The following is a 21,516-nucleotide window of genomic DNA, read 5'->3' on the forward strand; positions in this document are numbered from 1 at the left end:
GTGTGTGGTGTTACTTGGTGTGGTGTAAAGTGTGGTATAGCTGGGTCTGATGTGTGGTGTGATATGTTACTGGGTATAATGTGATGTGATGTGGGTGGGTGTGATATGTGGTGTAGTTTGGCTGGGTGCAGTGTGAGGTGTGGTCTGGCTGGGTGTGATGTGTGGTGTGGTGCAGCTAGGTGTGATGTGAGAGAAGGTGTAGCTGGATGGGACGTGAGGTGTGGTGTGGCTAGGTGTGGTTTGAAGTATGTTGAGACTGGGTGTGATGTGTGATGTGGTGTGGCTGGATATGGTGTGAAGTGTATTACATGTGAGTGGGTGTGGTGTGTGTGAGTGTGGTGTAAGGTGTGGTGTGGTTGGGTATGGTGTGAAGTATGGAGTGACCGGGTGTACTGTGTGTTGTGTTGTAGGGACCACTGAGGCTGGAAGCTTATTCTATTCTTGCACTACAACGTTGGCGAAGAAAAATTTGCTACAGTCTGGATTTAGTTGTTTATATTTAAATTTTAGGCCGTTATTTCTCATTTACAAAGTATCACTGATTATAAACAATTTTGATTTGTTCACATTCATAAAGCCATTAAGTATTTTAAAACATTTTATCAGTTTTCCTTGGAGGCGATGTTTTTCAAGAGAGAAGTCTCAGAGAACAAGTTAAGAATTGAGAGCCTTTCGTTGTAAGGTTCGTTGTGTAAGGAAGAGATCATTTTCATTGCCTGATGCTGAGCACCTTTTAATATAATGTGTCCTTTGAATGGTGGGGAGACTAAAACTGAACCACATATTCCAAGTGGGGTCTGATTGAACTATTGTAAAACAGGAGTATTACTCTATTTTTTTTATAAAAGTTTCTCTTAACAAAGTCCAGCATTCTGTTCACTTGTTAGGAATTAAGGGTTGTTCAGGAAGTGGGGGTGGTTCATTAGTCTAAAACTAAGTATTATTAACAAAGAAAAGTGTAGTCTGCCCTTAGCTCTCGTGGCAAGCCCAGTCTCTGAGCGGCAACTGTCCGGTTAAGACGTCCTCTAGTCCTCGGTCTCTACAACTACATTCTACTACTACAAAAGATCAGTCTCACACAGTGCTGACAGTTTCGGATTACTTATTCTGAAACCCCCTCATCATCTACAGCTAAGTGATTCACAAGTTAAACTCAGCTGGGGCCCTATTGTTGTGTCTTTAATTGTTAGTGAGTCCTTAGCAGGGTGATCTATCTATTATTAGAGGTAAGTTGGCCATGTGTGAGTGCGACCTTAACGTGTTGTTATAAATTAGCAACATTGGTAGTTCCACCAGGGCATACAGAAGTAAGATTTTATCACATCCTGCTGCCAGTCAGCGAGCGCCCCTGATGACTGAATTTTTATATGAATACCCCTGCTCGAGAGAATCTAAAGATGGTGGGCTGCAGGTTTCAAGTTTACCATGGAGTTAACTGAAAATACATTTTGAGATCAATGAAAAAAACGCGAATACAAGTGGACCTTAACAAACACATGGAATGACCTCATAAAGGAAATAATTGAAGCCAAAACTATTTATGCTCGATAAATTGAGATGTGGAGGGAGGACCCCAAGATTGTAGCTCACTTTCTGCATGTATATCACAACTAAATATATACAACAGGTAGACACACACACACACACACACACACACACACACACATGCACACACTCACCTCTTTCTGATCGCTGGCCACAGCTTCCCTCAGTCTGGTTAGGTGCATGAACTCACCCTTCTTGTACGGTTCTCCCTCAGGGTCATAGTTAAGTACAATCTCGAGCTCGGTACAAGTGCGGGTCTCGTCCACCAGGTCCATGGTAAACTTTTGCACTTGGTCCCTCATTGCCTGTGGTACAAAAGTTTCCTATTTTTTTTTCTATTTACATCAAAGGATGCACCACTAAGGCTAATATGTATTAAAAAAAACATGCACTGTTCATGAAAGGAGGATAACCAAAAAGAATGGTCAAATACAGTCTGAAGTATCTTGATAGGCTAATCTTAAAAGTATTCAAGTAATATGAAAGGAATGTTGACGAAGGAAGGCTGTTCCGGTGTGGTGTTGTATTCCGTCCCACTCTCAGGAATCATAAGCACATAAGTACATAAGTGTTAATTTCATCTGCTTCTCTGCCTTGGTTGATGGAAATGCTCCAGAACAAGCCGAGTGTCCTAAGATTACCCACATGCTGTCCTGAAGACCAACTATCAACCCGGACTCTTGAAGAACTCTCCAAGTGAATCAAGAATGAGCTCCAGATGGCGCCACAATAAACACATGCCTGCACCATGACAGGCTTGGGTCGAACACCAGGCCTCTGAAGAAACTTAAGCCTACCGGCACTACAGGCCATAACGTAAAAAAAGAGGGTAATGTGTTCATACATACTAACATATAGATTAAATAAAATAAAAAAAACAGCATTTTTACAGCATGTCTATGGCAGATGGAGGTGTGTCACAACCATTTGTTACCTGTTGCAGTGAAGCACAGAATACTTGGTGGTACTTTAGTATGCAGTCTATCCGGCCGTTTCTACTTTAGCTTGCGGTCTACCACCATATTTACCATTCAGCGTGCAATCTACCTCACTACAGGAACCTTATACTGCAGAATAATGACAAAAAAGCTGAATAGCGCTGATTATAGATTTTATTATTATATGAAACCAATGAAAATCATCAAAGTATAACTATAAAAAATGCTAAATGGCATATTAAAGCAAAAAATAAATAATCATAGAACAATGCTAAACAGTACGTCAAAATAAATAAAAAAAACATATTTAGATCCTCTAACGGTACACACGTTGCATATCATTCAAGAATGTCACAAACATATCAGCTGCATCTTTTCTGAGAATTTTCCAACAGATAAGATCAAGGTGTGACTGAAAAAGCTCACAACTGACTCCTCTCATTGTCTTTAAAATCTTTGTTTTGGCATCCAACCATGATCGTTCAATAGCTTGTGTGTGTGCTTCTGTCGCTTGATCTACATAATGTTTTGGTGTTTCACTGTAGTATGGCAGTAACCCATGACATTTAGATAACTATACGCTGGCCATTCACCGAAATGAATTACAGAACCTTTTCCACATTTCCCCTCAATGATTTGATCTGATGCTATCGGCTACAATGCAAGGAGGAGGAGGATATGGGTGTTGTAGCAGTCACCGCTAAAGCCGTGTGCTCTTCTCCCCCAGTGACTCAAGGAAAATGGAGTGCAGCAGCACAGACTCTAATTATTTTGTCATTAATGTTTTCATTGTTGTGCTCCGTGTCTTGTCGTGTCCTCATTGTTAATCTTCAACTGTCTGTCCACATCCTGCTACAGTTCTCACATACATATTGTACACCACATACACCAACACCCCAATGTCATTTACACTACATAACATTCACATAAATGCATATACGTACACACAACAACGTCTCTTTTGTGTTTCGTCTATCGCAACGACTTTATGTAATTTTTTTAACCCTTTCATTGCTAAACGCTTGCAGCAGGTGTTAGGACCTACACCAACACTCAAATCTCCCACTTAAGAGAGTGTTACAACACTAATTCTAAAAACAATTGATTGACAATTGAGTGGATTATACTCTAAATCTGGTGGAAAATCATATCAGCCCAGCGCTGCAAATGGTAACTGGTGGATGTTCTCACCTATCACCTATAGATCTGGACCTCCTCTTTCCAATGGTGTTTTGGTTTTAGCTGTGATGAATAGTTTCTGAGATCCAGAGGTTAAAGACCCCAAAGAGTTAATAAAATAACGGACCAACTAGCAGTTTGAACACTCACTAAACAATAACAATTGGTGATCCTGCAGTGTTGCTATGGTCCTGGACCTGGGTCAGAACACCTGATCCATTCGTCTACCTTCTCCTGGGGCAATAAATCTCACCTCTGCTTGGGGTTCGTGAGATTGAGCCTCAGGTCGGGAGAAGCATTACGTTGCCACCTTCAGGGTTCTCCCCAGCCCTCCTTGGCACCCTCTGTGCCCCCTCTTCAGGACTTTCAGTGCCTTCTCCAGGCACCTTCTGTGCCTCCTTCAGGCACCTTCTGTGTGCCCTTCAGGCACCTTCTGTGTGCCCTTCAGGCACCTTCTGTGCCCCCTTCAGGCACCTTCTGTGCCCCCTTCAGGCACCTTCTGTGTGCCCCTTGAGATGTTTTTTTCCGCATCACTATGCACCTCTCTGGCATTCCTCCACCGAGACACGCAAACACAGTGTGACACACTACCCACTGAGACATGCAAACACAGTGCCACACAAGACTCAGTGAACATGCAAACACAGTGTGACACTCCCCACTGGATTACTCAGTGCCCTGTGGATTACTCACCACCCTTTTGGATTACACAGTGCAGTGAGTTCCCATCAACAGTTCAGTGCAGTGAGTTCCCATCAACAGTTAGTGTCACAATGTTATCTACTAGGCGTGCAGTGTTGTGTTACAGTGCTTTCTTAGACACTGTGGTTCGCTCCCTGAGCTCCCTGAGTGTGATCTTCTTGATCACACTTGTCAAAGAGACTGACCTATAGTTCCAAGGGTCTTCCTGGCATCCTCCTTTGTAAATTGGTATAATGTCTGCTCGTTTCCAGTCTGCTGTGACCTTGCCCTCTGTTAGTGAGCTAACAATGATGGATTGGTTCTCATCAGCTAATTGCTTACTGCACTCCCTTAGGACCCAACTTGACAAACCATCCGGTTCCAATGCTTTTCTCACATCCAGATCTTCCATTATTTCTTTTACTTCTTGTACTGTAATTTGTAGTCCTTCTAAGTAGTCTATATTTTCTTCTCTTCCTTCATGTCCATTAAAGTCAATCTCCATTGTAAACTGCCTAAAAAAATATATATCTAATTTCCACCATTTTTGCTGTATCCAAGTACTCCTCACCATCCGCCTTTAGTTTTCTTATTTCTTCTCTCTTTTTCCAGCTTGCTGTAGACATATCTATGAAATAACTCCATGTTCTAATGTGTTCATTTCATGCATGCTTGTTTGTACTTCACCCATATGTCCTGTCTTTTCTTTCTTCTCTACCTGTTTCATTTTACATCTCTTTCTCCCTTTACTATTTCACATCTACTGAACCAAATTTTATTTCCAATCTCCACTCTTCTCCTTTTTCGGTACGTGATGCCTTACTCCCTCACTGTAAATCTCAAGTAAAGACAGTCACTTTTCTTCCACTGCTCCAGCTCCGTAGAACTTACTCCAGCCCTCTTCAAAGTGCTTTCTCAATTGTGCAAATTTCACCTTGCTGTAATTGTATCTCCCAATTCTGTGGTCTTCTCTTCTCCTCACTTCCCTTCTATCATTCATTGTAAACTCATTAATTACGTGATCACTTCTACCTAAAGGACTTTTGTACAACATTTTCTCTACTATTTTGGGCTCGTTTGTAAACACTAGATCCAGCCTTGATGGTTCATCACTCCCTTGAAATCTTGTGTTTTCCTTGATCCATTGTGTCAAGAGTGTTGTCCATAGCCATCTTCGACTCACTCTTTGCAGATGAAGTCCCCCATCATGGTTAGGTTATCACTCCCACACATTAGTTCCTCCACACCCTTCCCTGTGTCTTTCGTCATACTCTCATCTTTTTTACCACAACATCTTGTTTTAGGGGAAAATACACTACTTTGAAGTCTATTTCTTCTTCCTTCCTGTTGTACTCCTACTTTTATCATTTCGGCACATCTTTCCTTGGCTTACGTTTTCAAGTGCCAGGTCTTTCTTTACCAACATCATCACTCCCCTTTCTTGTTTTTTTCTTCTCTTTCTTCCACACATTATACTTTCCTTCGCCAATTTCTAGTGACACGATTGCATCACTTAACATAGTTTTGATGATTCCTATGATGTCTGGTTCATTTTCACATTGGTGTATGCCGCACCCATTCTGCTCTCATTTTTCCCTCGGCTCCTTCCCACAATTTGTTAATTTTTTGCCCTTTCTTCCTCATTTAAGTCCTTCCTAATCTAAACGTGAAGAACTGAATAAGGTCTGTTACCAGCTTAAGTCTGTGAATGCCAACTCCACCTATATGAGCATGTGGTACACCCTCCGGATGTCTGTCTTGCTTATAGGGTTGTTTCTGTAGACGACAAACCTGAATGGAGACTACGGGGACACCCACATAACTAATGGCTATAGTCTATCGACTATAACTTGAGCCCTGTGGCGTGGCCCAGGGAAACCCCCATTGTTTACAAATCTAGCGATGACTTGAGCATGGCGATCTGTCTCACGTACTGTTAGTCTGTACGTTATCTATTTGTGGAATATATATATATATATATATATATATATATATATATATATATATATATATATATATATATATATATATATATATATATATATATATATATATATATATATATATATATATATATATATATATATATATATATTTTTTTTTTTTACAACAAAGGAGGCAGTTCAAGGGCACACAAAAAAAGGAAACAATAATATAAAAAAAGCCCGCTACTCGCTGTTCCTAAAAAGAATCAAAAGAGGTGGCCGAAAGAGAGGTTAATTTCGGGAGGAGAGGTGTCCTGATACCCTTCTCTTGAAAGAGTTCAAGTCGCAGGCAGGAGGAAATACAGATGAAGGAAGATTGTCCCAGAGTTTACCAGCGTGAGGGATGAAAGAGTGAAGATGCTGGTTAACTCTTGCATAAGGAGTTTGGACAGTATGGGGATGAGCATGAGTAGAAAGTCGTGTGCAGCAGGGCCGCGGGAGGGGGGGAGGCATGCAGTTAGCAAGTTCAGAAGAGCAGTCAGCATGGAAATATCGATAGAAGATAGAAAGAGAGGCAACATTGCGACGGAATTTAAGAGGTAGGAGACTATCAGTAGGAGGAGGAGAGCTGATGAGACGAAGAGCCTTAGACTCCCCTCTGTCCAGAAGAGCTGTGTGAGGGGACCCCCCCACACGTGAGATGCATACTCCATACGAGGGCGGACAAGGCCCCTGTATATGGATAGCAACAGCGCGGGGAAGAAGAACTGGCGGAGACGATACAGAACGCCCAACCTCGAGGAAGCTGATTTAGCGAGAGAGGAGATGTGAAGTTTCCAGTTGAGATTTTGAGTAAAGGATAGACCGAGGATGTTTAGGTTGAAGATGGTGATAGCTGAGTGTTGTCGAAGAATAGGGGATAGGTGTTTGGAAGATTGTGTCGAGTTGATAGGTGGAGAAATTGAGTTTTTGAGGCACTGAAGGACACAAGGTTCCTTCTGCCCCAATCGGAAATGATAGCAAGGTCTGAGGTTAAGCATTCTGCAGCCTCCAGTCTGGAGTCGTGTACTTCCTGTTGAGAGGGTCTTCTATTGAAAGAAGTTGAATAATGCAGGGTGGAGTCGTCGGCATATGAGTGGACAGGACAGTTTGTTATGGAAAGAAGATCATTGATGAATAACAGGAAGAGAATGGGTGATAGGACAGAGCCCTGTGGAACACCACTGCTGATAGGTTTTGGGGAAGAACAGTGACCGTCTACCACCGCAGAGATAGAACGGCCGGAAAGGAAACTGGAGATAAAGGAACAGAGAGAGGGATAGAATCCGAAAGAGGGCCGTTTAGAAAGCAAAGACTTGTGCCAGACTCTATCGAAGGCTTTCGATATGTCTAGCGCAACAGAGAAAGTTTCACTGAAACGGCTAAGAGAGGATGACCAAGAGTCAGTTAGGAGAGCAAGAAGATCGCCAGTAGAACGCCCCTTGCGGAACCCATACTGGCGATCAGATAGAAGGTTAGAGTGTCAGTATTATACATAATTTTGAAAACAATTTTGAGAAAATGGTTGTGTCATGTGCATGTAGTTTGGTGAGAAAAGTAAGAGAATTTGTCTGAAGAGGGCATGCTATACTATTGTCTGGGCCCTACTTGAGACAAAGAGGAAACAGAAATTGAGAACACGGGAGGCCCTCTGCCTCCCTTATATACTTCACTGCCTTTGGTCAGTTGCAGCAGGTTCTTTGATCATTACTGTCTGTATAAGGAGAACAAAACAAAATTATGTGTGTCTCAACAAGAACTGAAATGCAAGCAGGCAGTGGCATGATATACTTACCACATAATCCTCCATGAACTCCTTTTCCATGCCGGCGAGGCTTTCAAGGTCTTTGCTGAGGATGAAGGCGGTGAGGAGTGGGTCCTTGCTGGAGAGGCACATGAGAGATGGGGAGACCAGGGCTCGGTAGGCATTGATTCTTGACAGGGAGTGCCTAATGGGAAGTTTACTGCATAAATACTTTACAAAAGTAATAGTAATGATGATGATAATAATAATAATAATTATCATAATATGGTAATAATAATAATAATAATAATAATAATAATAATAATAATAAAGATGATGATGATAATAATAATAATAATAATAATAACAATAATAATAATAATAATAATAATAATAATAATAATAATAAAAATAATAATAATAATAATTCCTTTTTTGTGACCTTGAGCTGTCTTTGTTGTAAAAAAAAAATAATAATAATAGCAACAATATACTACTATTGTATAATACTACTCTTACTACTATACTACTACCACTGCTATTTATAATAACAATGATAATAATAATAATAATAATAATAATAATAATATTAATAATTACAATAATAATAATTATAATAATAATAATATAATAATATATTAATTATTATTATTATTATTATTATTATTATTTCATAATTTTTTATAAGAATCCTATTATATATATTAGCAGTACTGTCTACAACATGAGTAACATCACCAATGACAACAATAATCGCCGTACCTGAGGGAGTCATCTGCGCTCGAGACAAGACACTCGTCGCAAGCACACTTGATGTCGTGTGGTGTTGGGAGCGATGCGCCGCGGTCAAGCAGCAGCTTCAGAATCTCGTAGTTGTTCTTGTGGGCAGCGAGGATTAGCGGCGTGATATCGGGTGTGAAGGTGGACCGTTCCAGCCTCCCCTTTTCCCATGACTAATAGAAAGAACGTTTTAGGCAACACACACACACACGAGATAAGGATGATGTTCAATGAAAAGTTCAATGAAAAGAAATGCCACACAATGAAAACGGGCAAGAGTAAAAATAGACCATGAAGTGGACTGTATAAGATGGGAGTGACAATCATCGACACAGTGAATGAAGAAAAAGACTTGGGAATAATAAGGCGTTTTCAGTAGTGTCACCGTCAAGTCAAGCGATCGCATACAACACAGCATTTTTACTATACACGAATTAAAGCCCCGCTGCCAGACGACAGACGCCACCGCCCGGGAATAACTCGTGTACATCACTCTTCAGACCCAAGTACTCAGAGTGCACACTGTTGGAAGTAGGAAGATGGAAGAACTCGACGATTTGTTCCTAGAGGATGACTACAAATCACCTGTGCTTAATCCTTTGTATATGCCCCTCATCTTTTTTTATTTTTTTATTTTTATTTATGGGGCTAGTTAGGCTATGGGACCACAGCTATGCCCCTCATCCAGCGGCAGACGATTTATCGGTGGGAGGAGTTGTGTTTATAGTTCGCGTGTATGAGTTCTGAGCCAACTCTAATTTTCTCCTTGTTTTAGCTTGATATCAACTATAATATTTCAAAAATACATATTTCCTCGTCCGCACATGATGATTATGTTAACAGATGATGCAAGAAACGCACCAATATTAAAAAAAAACAGCTCTGCTCCGGGGTTAAAGTCATAGCCACGAAATAGTCTGACAACACTGCCTAGCGGTCAAAAAGATGCGAAATGTCATCACAAAATGCACCATCTTCCCTCCTTTCCCTTGCCTTATGTCATTTTCAGGTTCTTTTTTATGTGAAATGACAAGAAAATAAATATTTCTTTATACAACACCAATTTTCTGGGTCGCAAAGAGCATTATATTCTATAGAGGTTTTGCAGTGACGTCACGAAACAGCGTCGTCTGCAAACCCGCTGGTGGTCACCTCCCTAGCAGAGTGAGTAGACGGACCACGTGTGCCCCATCCCCAAGTCACTACCCGCGGGCAAATGGCAGGACCTTCAGCATCATTTATGTTAAGTGATTACGCGAGATCGCTTGAGAATGTTGCGAAGCTAATTATTTAAGATACATAAAAAAAATCAATGCTTTTGGCGGAGGAGACTGGTAGACTTGCTGGCTGGCTGGCTGGTTGACTGGTTGCCTGGTGGGTTGATTGGCCGGCTGATTGGTAAACTGACTGTCTGTCTAACTGACCGACAGGATGGCTGACTGGTTGATTGGATGAATGACTGGGTGGTTGATTGACTGGCTGATTGGTTGGCTGGCTGGCTGGTTGACTGGCTGATTGGTTGGTTGGTTGACTGTCCGGCTGGTCGGTTGACTGGCTGTCCCTCTGCCTGGCCGATCTCCTGTTGCTGACCAGTGATGCCCAGGTAGGCCCAGGTAGGCAGCACAGGCAGGCAAACAGGTGAGGGCGCTCCAAACCGATGATTGCACACACTTCACTCCTAGCCGATTTCAGTTTTTCTCCATCTCAAATAGTAGAGCCAAGAAATCGGGTTGAAGTAAAGTGTGTGCAATCGTTGGCTTGGAGCGGTGGCGGCACAAAGGCCTTGTATCCTGGAGGCAGCCTCAGACGCACTCTAGTATATAACTTGTATTCTATGGAAAGTACTGCTTTGACAGTTCACTGAGTGGCCACGTGTGGCGCTGCCTGTATAGCCAATACGGTCCATTACATATCCTTAGCAATAAAAAAGCGCAAAATCTGACTATGAATGAGTGACAAGATTAATATGTAATGGTTTTCTAATACATTTTCCTAGTAGTCTATAATTCTTATGCCCATCCCTACCCCCCAGGCTTAACCTCACAGTGAAGAGCGGCGCCCGCTGAGGACCACTCCATGTATTCTTCCTCCAAGGTGAAAGCAAGTGATCAGCGTGGGGGCGTGGTGAGTCTGTGGACCAGCGGGATGGGGTTGCCAAAGAGACCCCTAAAGAAAGCCTACCGGCACTCTAGGCAGCACATAAAAAAAAAAGAATAAAAAAAGACAGCAATAAAGTTGTAAGGAAGTGTTTTATCACGTCCTGCTGCCACTCATGCAGCAAGCGTCGATGCCTGAATTTTTATATGAATACCTCGGCACGAAGGAATATAAGGATGGCGGGCTGCGGGCTCAAAATTTGCACGGAGTTAATCAGTCCATATATTTTGAGATCAGTGGTTTATGACTAACCACTCACATTGTCTGGACCATTGGGTCTGTGTGGTCTGAATATTTATGTAAATTTCTCTCTCTCTCTCTCTCTCTCTCTCTCTCTCTCTCTCTCTCTCACACACACACACACACACACATCACATCCACTTACGTACGTAGGATTCCCCAGGCTTATGGATGGTCTCCTCGAAGGTCAGCAGCACCTCCACCCCCTCTACGTACTGCTCCGCAATGGCCATGAGTAGCGCGTCCTGTTCAAGTGAAAGAACACTTGCTTAAAAGCCTATGGTGCCCATGCAGCCAAATAAATCATCGGCACACAAGTAATGTGCCTTGGAATGGAAAGCAACATTTTTTTTTTTTTTCACAGTAATGAAGACACTTCATGGAAGCCCTTGAGCTGCTTCCTTTATTGTAAAAAAAAAAAAAAAGAAAAAAAAAAAAGCTGGCACTGCTAAAAATGGAGGAAGGTGAGGGTAGCTGACAGAGAGGGTCTGATTCGGTTGGGGAGGTGTCTTAATATGCCCCCATTGAGAATATTAAGTCTTGGACGGGAGGAAATACATACAAACGAAGGCTGGCAAAATTTAAGAGGTAGTATTTGAAATAAAGCCTTCATGAAATTTACAACTACCTAATACAGGACTGTGACGGACTGCCTTTATCACTTACCCCAGGATCTATCTTCTCCCCCAGCAGGACTTCAATTAGTTGTAGGTTTTCGTTTTCGATGGCAATGATAAGTGCGCTTCGTCCCAGAGGGTCTTTGCAGTTGATGTTGAAGCTGCCGGGGTTGGCGTTGTTGTCCCTTTGTCCCTTCCTGACAATCCTGGCGATACAAATAAGGCTCTCTGAGTTCGTTAAAATGTGTAATGGACATTAAAATACAAAATAATTTACTAATTTTGTTTCAATTAACATTTTCGTAAAGCTAGATTTATTTTACCAAATTCTTATATATATATATATATATATATATATATATATATATATATATATATATATATATATAGATATATATATATATATATATATATATATATATATATATATATATATATATATATATATATATGTGTGTGTGTGTGTGTGTGTGTGTGTATATATATATATATATATATATATATATATATATATATATATATATATATATATATATATATATATATATACAATGTATATTTGTATATACTATATAAACTCTCTCTCTCTCTCTCTCTTGAGAGAGAGTGGTGATTGACGGATTTAACTCAGAGTGGGCGCCGGTCACTAGTGGCGTGCCTCATTGCTCGGTTCCTGGTCCAGTGCTCTTCATTATTTACATCAACGATGTAAATAATCGATCAATAATCGCATTGGTAAATTTGCAGACAACACAAAGATTGGTAACTCGGTTCACACTGACGAAGACAGGCAAAGGCTCCAAGAGGATTTCCACGAAATTTCAGCTTGGTCGGATAGATGGGAGATGCCCTTGAACGTAGACAAGTGCCAGGTCTTTCAAGTTGGAACAAGAAATAAGAAGTTCGATTACGAAACGCGCGGCGTTAAACTCAAAAGCGTTCAATGCGTTAAGGACTTGGGGGTCAAAATCGCGTCAAACCTCAAATTCTCGCAGCAATGCATCGATGCAGCAAATAAAGCGAACAGAATGTTGAGCTTCATTAAAAGAAACTTTTTATTCAAGAATAAAGATGTAATACATCCACCCTACAACAGTATAGTTAGACCCCACTTGGAATATGCGGTACAGTTTTGGTCTCTCCACCATGCAAAGGACATTGCTAAATTAGGTGTTCAGCGTCGGCCAACAAAAATGATCCCTTCCTTGCGCAACAAATCCTACGAAGAAAGGCTATCCACCCCTAACACATTCTCTCTTGAGAAACGTTGCCTCCGAGGAAAACTGATCGAATGTTTTAAAATACTTAATGGTTTCACGAATGTAGACAGATCAACATTTTTTATGATCGATGACAAATGTAGACAAGTAAATTCAGACTGCACCAAATTTTTCTTCACCAACGTTGTATGGCGAGAATGGAATAAGCTCCCACCTTCAGTGGTCCAGTGTAACACGATTGTCTCCTTTAAAAGCAAGCTCGACGGTCACTTCCTTGAACTTAATATTAACTAGAGTTGAAATGCAACGTTTTGGAGCCATCTGATTAATGTAGAATCACTTAGGTTTAAGGACAGACCACCTAGTCTGGACCATGGGGTCTGTGTGGTCTGATTTTCTATGTAAATCTCTCTCTCTCTCTCTCTATATCTATATATATATATATATATATATATATATATATATATATATATATATATATATATATAGATATATATATATATATATATATATATATATATATATATATATATATATATCTCTATATATAGATGGAAGAAGGAAGAACATGTGAACCAGTTGTACAGGAAAAATATCAAGTCTACTTGTCCTGCATTGATCCTGTACTAGTCGTGTAGCAAGTCAGGCACCAGCGGATCATTGCCATCTCTTACAAGAAAAATATTCAAAAGCATAAAAAACTGAAGTATTCGTCCTACTTATTATTTTTATGTGAAAAACTCATCTTGGGTACTGTATATTAAACTATGGTTTCATTTAACATTGGCCAAGTTTAATACAAGAAAATGGCCTCATAAGACTGTAACAAATAATCAAGTAAAACAAACATGGGTTAATGAAAGAAAAAAAATCGATTTAAAAAAAAATCCGATGTACTGTAAATCAAATACCTATAACTATAACTATAACTATAACTATAACTATAACTATATATATATATATATATATATATATATATATATATATATATATATATATATATATATATATATATAGATATAGATATAGATAGATATAGATATAGATATAGATAGATAGATAGATAGATAGATAGATAGATAGACAGATAGATAGATATAGATATAGATAGATAGATAGATAGATAGATATAGATACAGATATATGATGTAAAGGAGTGTTCCTACATAGCCGCCAGACTTACTTTTGGACGGAGACCACGTCACCTCGTTCCACCTGTAGCAAAAAATTCTTTTCTTCTGTGTTTAGAATCTCCTCCACGTCTTCTTTTTCTAGAGCCTCTAAATCCTGTATGATTTTATCTGTGATACTCTGGGACTCTGTGCCTTCCTCGGTAGGGTTTGACTGTGGCACCAGACTCTCCTTGGGCGCCATGATTGCACTCTATGACATTCTATGACACTGAGAATCAAAGAAGTCTTAATGATGACCAATAACAGTTCTCATCTGGGTTTTTTTTTCCGGCGAAGTATGACACAGTCCTGAAATGCTGTCACGAAAGTTTTCTCTCTTTCGCACGTTATTCTCCCTCGGCACTGGCACCGTCCTTTAAGCGCCAGTCTGCCATTACTATGGGCCGTGCTTGCTGGGAACACACTGAAGTGGCGCTTAGTCAGCACTCGCAATTCTCGTCTGTCGCGCTGTGGCTAATCCTTGCACCCCTCCTCTCCCACCCTGACTCCAGGCTTGATAATTCTTAACACCCTTCCCCCTCTCCCGACCTTCGTTCTAACCCATTGTTGTCATAGTCAGCTGAGGTGTGTACTCTTACTTGTACCCTTTCTGAACATGCTTTTATGGATTATCTTTTTCCGTAAATAACGTGCTTCAAAAGTACCACCTTGAGAAGGTGGAATAGGATATATGAAAAAATAAACATCGGAATATCAAGAGATTGTCTTCCTCATCACAGTGAACTATGTCTTGCTACTCGCGCCTGTATTTAACGACAAAGAATTAGGAGTGAAACAGAACTAGGTCAGTCGGACAACAAATTTTTAATGGTAAAGGTTTTGGAGGTGCTTCCTTCCTGTTTTGGGATGGCACTTGCTCACTGCCCCAGTTCCTGACGGAATGGACTCCTCGCCATTCGTCTTCTCTCTGAGAGAGAGAGAGAGAGAGAGAGAGAGAGAGAGAGAGAGAGAGAGAGAGAGAGAGAGAGAAAGCACCCACTTTGACCTTCCCTCTCTAACCACCCCGGCACATGCTGCTCTCTCCTCACGAAGTATCGTTGTTCAAACTTGAACTTGTGACTAATCGTTTACCAGCAGGGGATCAGGACACAGCATTTGACCGCGAGTTTACTTACCGCTTCTACTTCAATTTCTTGCGGTTACTTGCATCTCTCTCTCTCTCTCTCTCTCTCTCTCTCTCTCTCTCTCTCTCTCTCTCTCTCTCTCTCTCTCGGGTACGTCTCTCCCCCTGTGAGGTCACTCCTTGACGCAGTGCTGCCAGCGCACCGGACGCCTCTTTTAAACTTGGGTGCCATGGAGTACTTAGGACCAGCCTCCATCGCAGTGGCAAATCCAGGGGGGGGCACCTGGTCACGTGCCCCCCCAAACCAAATATTATAATTTTTAATAATGGAATTAATAATAATAATAATAATAATAATAATAATAATAATAATAATAATAATAATAATAATAATAATAATTATCATTATTATTACGTATTATTACTATTATTATCATCATTATTATTAAGCCGGTATTTCACGGGAACGATTTTGCTCGGGACCCAGACTTTCGGGCGGTGACTTTTGCTGAGCTGCTGAGGGAACATGACATGCACTAACCACACGAGGATGCTACGTTTGATGGGCATTGGGAAATTTTGGTCTTGATCTTGACTTTCAGCAGAAATAGATGTTGATTAATTTCTGTCAGTCATATTATGTTTTAATAAAGTTATTTTTACACCGAAAAACAAAAATGCATTTACAATAAATATACACCTCACCCTTCCTCCCTCCTTTCCTCACCTCAGCTGGATGAATGAGATGAATTTAAGGGTTGTTCAGTTGATACAAATACAGTTGGAGATTTAAATGTAATGTTAAACAGTTTTAAAGACGGAATAAGGCAGAAGGTGAATGAATAACAAGTGCTCACGAGTAGTATTGTGGAGCGAAAACAGTGGATTGCAAAAGACTTAATCAGAACCCAACTAGGAATAAATACGATGTATGCAAAGTCCCTACCAATAGATATTCAAAGTAGTATAAACGAGAGAGAGAGAGAGAGAGAGAGAGAGAGAGAGAGAGAGAGAGAGAGAGAGAGAGAGAGAGAGAGAGAGAGAGAGAGAGAGAGAGAGAGAGAGAGAGAGAGTGTTTGAGGCTGATGACGTCATTGAGGTGGGAGGAGCAGTAGAACCAGCCGGCGATTCGAGGTGAAGTGAGACGCCCGGGCTACCGTGAGCGGGCTGCCTGAGAAGCAGAAAATTGCTCCAGCCTATCCGCTCTAGTACCCCCAATGGTCCATGAGCAGAGCCCCATCTCTCAGCATTTTGCTTACGGACGGGGCCTGCTCAACCAAAATCGTTCCCGTGAAATACCGGCTTTAGAGGAGAGGATGAACCATCAAGATTGGACTTAATTTTCACTAAAGGAATAAACTTGTTAAGAGAAGTGCAACACGATTGATCACTGGAAAAAAAGTGACCATGAAGTACTACAAATATAAACTGACGAAGTTGACGATTGGACTAGAGAACCATAAAGAGAAAAGAAGAAATTAAAAAAAGCTAGGTATAATGATTTGCGAGCTTTTTGTGGAAGTATAAATTGGTCAGAAATGAAAAAGCTGAGAAAAATACAACAAAAATATGAGTACTTCCTTAAAACTTATAAAGTTTTAAGATACCGTATAATGAATAGAGAAAAAAAGAGTGGTTTAATATAAGATGTCTGGAAGCAATTTCGAAGAAAGGTAAAGCATGGAGAAACTTGAAAAGGAGAAGGAATGCCTTAAATAGGGAAAGCTATAGACAAGCTAGAAATAATTACACCAAAGTAGAAAGAGAAGAAGAAAAAAAAGTATGAAAAAAAATATATTAGAAAAATGTAAGGAGGACCCAAAACTTTTCTCCAGACATAAATAAGAAATTTAGGTAAATAGCAGCTGTGAATGTGATCAAAGTGGGTGACCAAGTCTATGAGGATACAAAAGAAATCTGTGAAATATTAAATGAAGCCTTTCAGAAAGTATTTACCCAAGAGATAGTATCTGAAGAGAGGAGAGAGATGAGAAGTATCAAAAGAATGGAAAACATAAAAGTGGATAAAGAAGAAATAATTGGGCTATTGAAATCACTAGAAGGTACGAAGGCAATGGATCCAGATGAAATATCAGGCCAAGTACTGAAAGAGTGCAGTGAACAGTTACTAGATTTAATTCATGACATTATAAGTTGTTCAATCAAGACTGAAGAAGTCCCAGTACAGTGGAAAAGGGCACATGTGGTCCCATTATATATGAGCGGAAATAAACAAGAGCCACTGAACTATAAACCGGTTTCCCTAACAAGTGTAATGTGTAATCTGTGTGAGAAGGTAATTAAAAGACAGTGGGTAGCCCATCTGGAAAGAGAGAAGACAATAAGTGAAAGTCGATTTGGATTCAGACAAGGTAAATTTTGTGTCACAAATCAAATATGATTTTATTCAAGACTCAAGAGTAATAGATATCGTACAGGAGAGAGACGCATGGGCAGACTGAACATTTTTGGACCTAAAAAAGGCATTCGATAAGGTTCCACATAAAAGATTGACGTGGAAACTAGAACATAGAGGAGGATTAGGAAGAAAAATGACAGAATGGATGAAAAATTACCTCACAAACAGAGAATGAGAACCATGTAAAAGATGAAAAATCGGATTGGAGAAAGGTCACAAGTGGAGTGTCACAGGGATCAGTGTAAGCGCCAATAATGTTTCTAATGTATATAGAAATTATATGCCGGTAAAAGTAGAGTTATATGAGTATGTTTGCAGATGACGCCAAACTGTTTAGAAAAATAAGAAATGATGATTGTAAAAAGCTGCAGGAAGATTAAAATAAGATACATGAATGGAGTAAAGAATGGGAAATGGAGTTTAAAGAAATGTCACACCATAAATATGGGAAAAGTAAAAAACAGACCAAGTGAAGTATATAGGATTGGAGGGACAATCATCGACACAGTAAATGAAGAAAAAGATTTAAAAATAAAAATACAAGATACAATGACACAATGACACTTGACAAGCACATAAGCAAGATATTCGGAGAAACATATAGTTTGCTGCAAAATATTAGAGTGGCATTTCATTACTCGGATGGGGACATGAGGAAGAAAATAATAACAACAGTGATTAGACCAAGGTTAGAGTATGCAACGGTTGTTTGGTCACCACACAGGAAAAAGGATATAAGAAAACTTGAAAGGTTTCAAAGGATTCCAACTAAGATGGTACCAAAACTATCAAATCTATCATACGAGAATAGATTGGAGGAACTGGGCCTACCAACACTCGAAAAATAAAAGAAGGAGGAGACCTGACAGCGTTGTACAGGAATACAAGTGGAATGGACGTGTTGGATAGAAATGATTTAATCGAGATGGAAGGGAGGAGGCAACGAAGAGGACATAATAAGAAATTGAGAAAGGGGACTTGTCTGAAAGACGTAAGGAAGTTCACTTTCCATACAGGAGTGTGGATACATGGAATGGACTAAGCAAAGACATTGTTGAAGCGGGCAGTGTCCATATAATGAAGGTAAAGTTGTACAAATATAGATTGGGAGACAGGACTGTCCGAGCTTGAGCTCAAGCCCTGTATACTACAAATAGGTATATACACACACACACACACACACACACACACACACACACACACACATATATATATATATATATATATATATATATATATATATATATATATATATATATATATATACATATATATATATATATATATATATATATATATATATATATATATATATATATATATATATATATATATATATATATAACCTGTGTGTCTGTCAATTTGTGTGTGTGTGTGTGTGTGTGATCAAATTTGAGTGCGTGTATCCAGCTGGTTCACGAGGGAGCATGCATGCATGATTGAATAAAAAGAAGACTTACACAGACATAATCCCGTTATCCTTCTTTGGCCGCAACCTCCAACAGCCTCCTAAGTCATTATTCGCTGAAGTTAAGAATCATTGACCTGAATAATTTTTCAGTCTAGAAAAAAATATTCAAACCGGAGAAAAAGCAAGTATACTGTATGTTGGAACCTAAGAAAAAAATATAAGCGCGCGGTTCCTGGGACCTCCTCCCCCTCTCACGCCGTACATCGTCATGCCTTCCTTCCGTTGGAAGTGAACCTCCGTGCATTGCAATATGCTACACTTCTCTAATCACCCTAAATGTACACTATTTATTGTAGGAGGTCACGGACCGCACTGCCCTGAACACAACCACGTCCTGAATCTTCCCAGAACTGCTCGGAAGGAAGCGTTGCAGTGGCTCATCACCAGTCAGGTCAGTTTTGCTGATCTCCTTCTCGAGCACACACACACACACACACACACACACACACACACACATATACACAAACTAAAAAATAAATAAATAAATAAAATAAAATGCGCCCGCGCGCGCGCCCGCGAACCTCCAAAGTGGAGTGGTTAACACGCTCGCTTCACAGTTAAGGACTCAAGGGGTTCCGTGTGTGATTCCCGAGCGAGTGGAGACGGATGGGTAGTCTTCTTTAATCCGTGCCCCTTGTCCATCCAGCAGTAAATGGGGTGCCGGTTGTCAGTCAGGGGTTGTGTCTCGCCTCACGTGTGTGTGTGTGTGTGTGTGTGTGTTTGTGGAGGGGGGTTATGAGATTCCAGCCGTAACAAAGATCCGTCGCCTTAATTAAGTTCAAGCCAGGGACGCAGCAAAAATACAATTTGGGGGGTGGGGGAGGCGGGATGACTAACCAGGAGTAATGTAATCCCCCTAACTGTCCCGATCCACTATCACGATCACGACTACCACCGGGATCGGATTTCACCTGTAAATGTATAGATGGTGTGACGTCACCGATGACTTTCCTCCAGTCTCCGGGGGAAACGGTCAGCAAAACGGGCTGGTCTACATTTGATAACCCATCACGCATTTTACGTCTAAAAACAAGTATTCGACGTAAGACTCCTTATCTGAAGCACATGTTAAAATTTAGGGGGCTGTGCTACTGGTCCAAACTCATTCGGGGAGGATACCGGCCTTAGGATCACGAGTCCAGTGCATGATCAGATAATGGTGAACTACACACACACACACACACACACACACACACACACACAGTGTTGGCCACGTTGAAGTTTTTGTGTAAATGACGAATATAATGCAGTCAACATAAATATTACAGTTTACAAGAAAAGCAAAAACAATGTACGTCACTACGTGACGTGTATTATAATTATATAGTTAGTTAATTAGTTGAACGTGCTTTAATTAGCTACTCATCAAATTGATTCGTTTTCTGTTTAAATCTTAGATTTAGAATATGGATAATTCTTTCAATGGGTACCCAAAAGAAATATAGGAAAAGAACCTACATTTTTCTGTTTTATTTCATGATGACTAACATTTGTTATTTCACAATCCACTGCAAAAGTAGTTTGCAAGAAAATACATATCATACATGCTATATATAGAGGATGTAACAATGAAATGACGCGGAAAATAATGTTTTGTGCGAAATATGGAGACTAGGTAACGAGTGTTTTTTTTTTCCATAAACCAATAAAAAGCTAGTAGCTAGGGGATAGAAAAATTCAATAAATTAATAACTTCGTAATGAAGTGTTTAACCACGTGCTACTGCCACTCAGCGAGCGCTGATGCCGATTTTTTTTACATATATGCCTCGGCCCGAGGGAATCTCAAGATGGCGTGGGGGCTTCAGGATTTGCACGGAGTCAACCAATCCAGTTATATGAGAGATCAGTGGTCCTGCAGCGTCCTCCTGCTTGGGTCGGCAGAGATTCAAAAGTGCTCGATCGAACCTCACAAGTATTCGACTGAAAATAAAGTAAAGGTGCCCGATTTCAAAAGAGCTAACTTCGTAGAAATCCGACGAAACCTAATAGAAATGCAACTATCAGATGACGGTAATGTATAGGACGCCTGGCTAAGTTTTAAAAATCATTTACTCACTCAGCAAAACACATTCGTCCCTTTGTGTGAGAAGCGAAGTAACACTAATAAAAGCCCACCTTGGTTTAACAGCGAAATTATAAACACTCAATCAAGGAGAGAAAATTGTTTTACAGGCTAAAGAAAGAGCAAAGCACGCCCGAAAACATTAGACTTTACCATGATGCCAGGCGACGAGTAAAAAGATTAGTATGTCAGGCAAAGCGTAGATATTATAATTATATATTATTATTATAATTATAATGAT

At 40.2% G+C, this 21,516-nt stretch overlaps 1 protein-coding gene across 1 annotated transcript in view; it reads right to left on the bottom strand.

The window, feature by feature from the left end:
- LOC127009065 (transient receptor potential protein-like) overlaps nt 1–14,678 on the bottom strand; it is a 37,719-nt gene extending 23,041 nt beyond the window's left edge. The window contains exons 1-6 of the mRNA XM_050881787.1: nt 14,249–14,678; nt 11,895–12,051; nt 11,378–11,473; nt 8,814–9,004; nt 8,103–8,256; nt 1,680–1,850 (exon numbers count right to left, since the gene is read on the bottom strand). Coding sequence (XP_050737744.1) covers nt 1,680–1,850; nt 8,103–8,256; nt 8,814–9,004; nt 11,378–11,473; nt 11,895–12,051; nt 14,249–14,439 — 960 coding nt within the window. The 5' untranslated portion in view covers nt 14,440–14,678. The remainder of the gene's footprint in view (nt 1–1,679; nt 1,851–8,102; nt 8,257–8,813; nt 9,005–11,377; nt 11,474–11,894; nt 12,052–14,248) is intronic.
- Nucleotides 14,679–21,516: the final 6,838 nt, after the last annotated feature.

This window comes from Eriocheir sinensis, chromosome 39, assembly GCF_024679095.1.
Source record: "Eriocheir sinensis breed Jianghai 21 chromosome 39, ASM2467909v1, whole genome shotgun sequence".
Taxonomy (NCBI): domain Eukaryota; kingdom Metazoa; phylum Arthropoda; class Malacostraca; order Decapoda; family Varunidae; genus Eriocheir; species Eriocheir sinensis.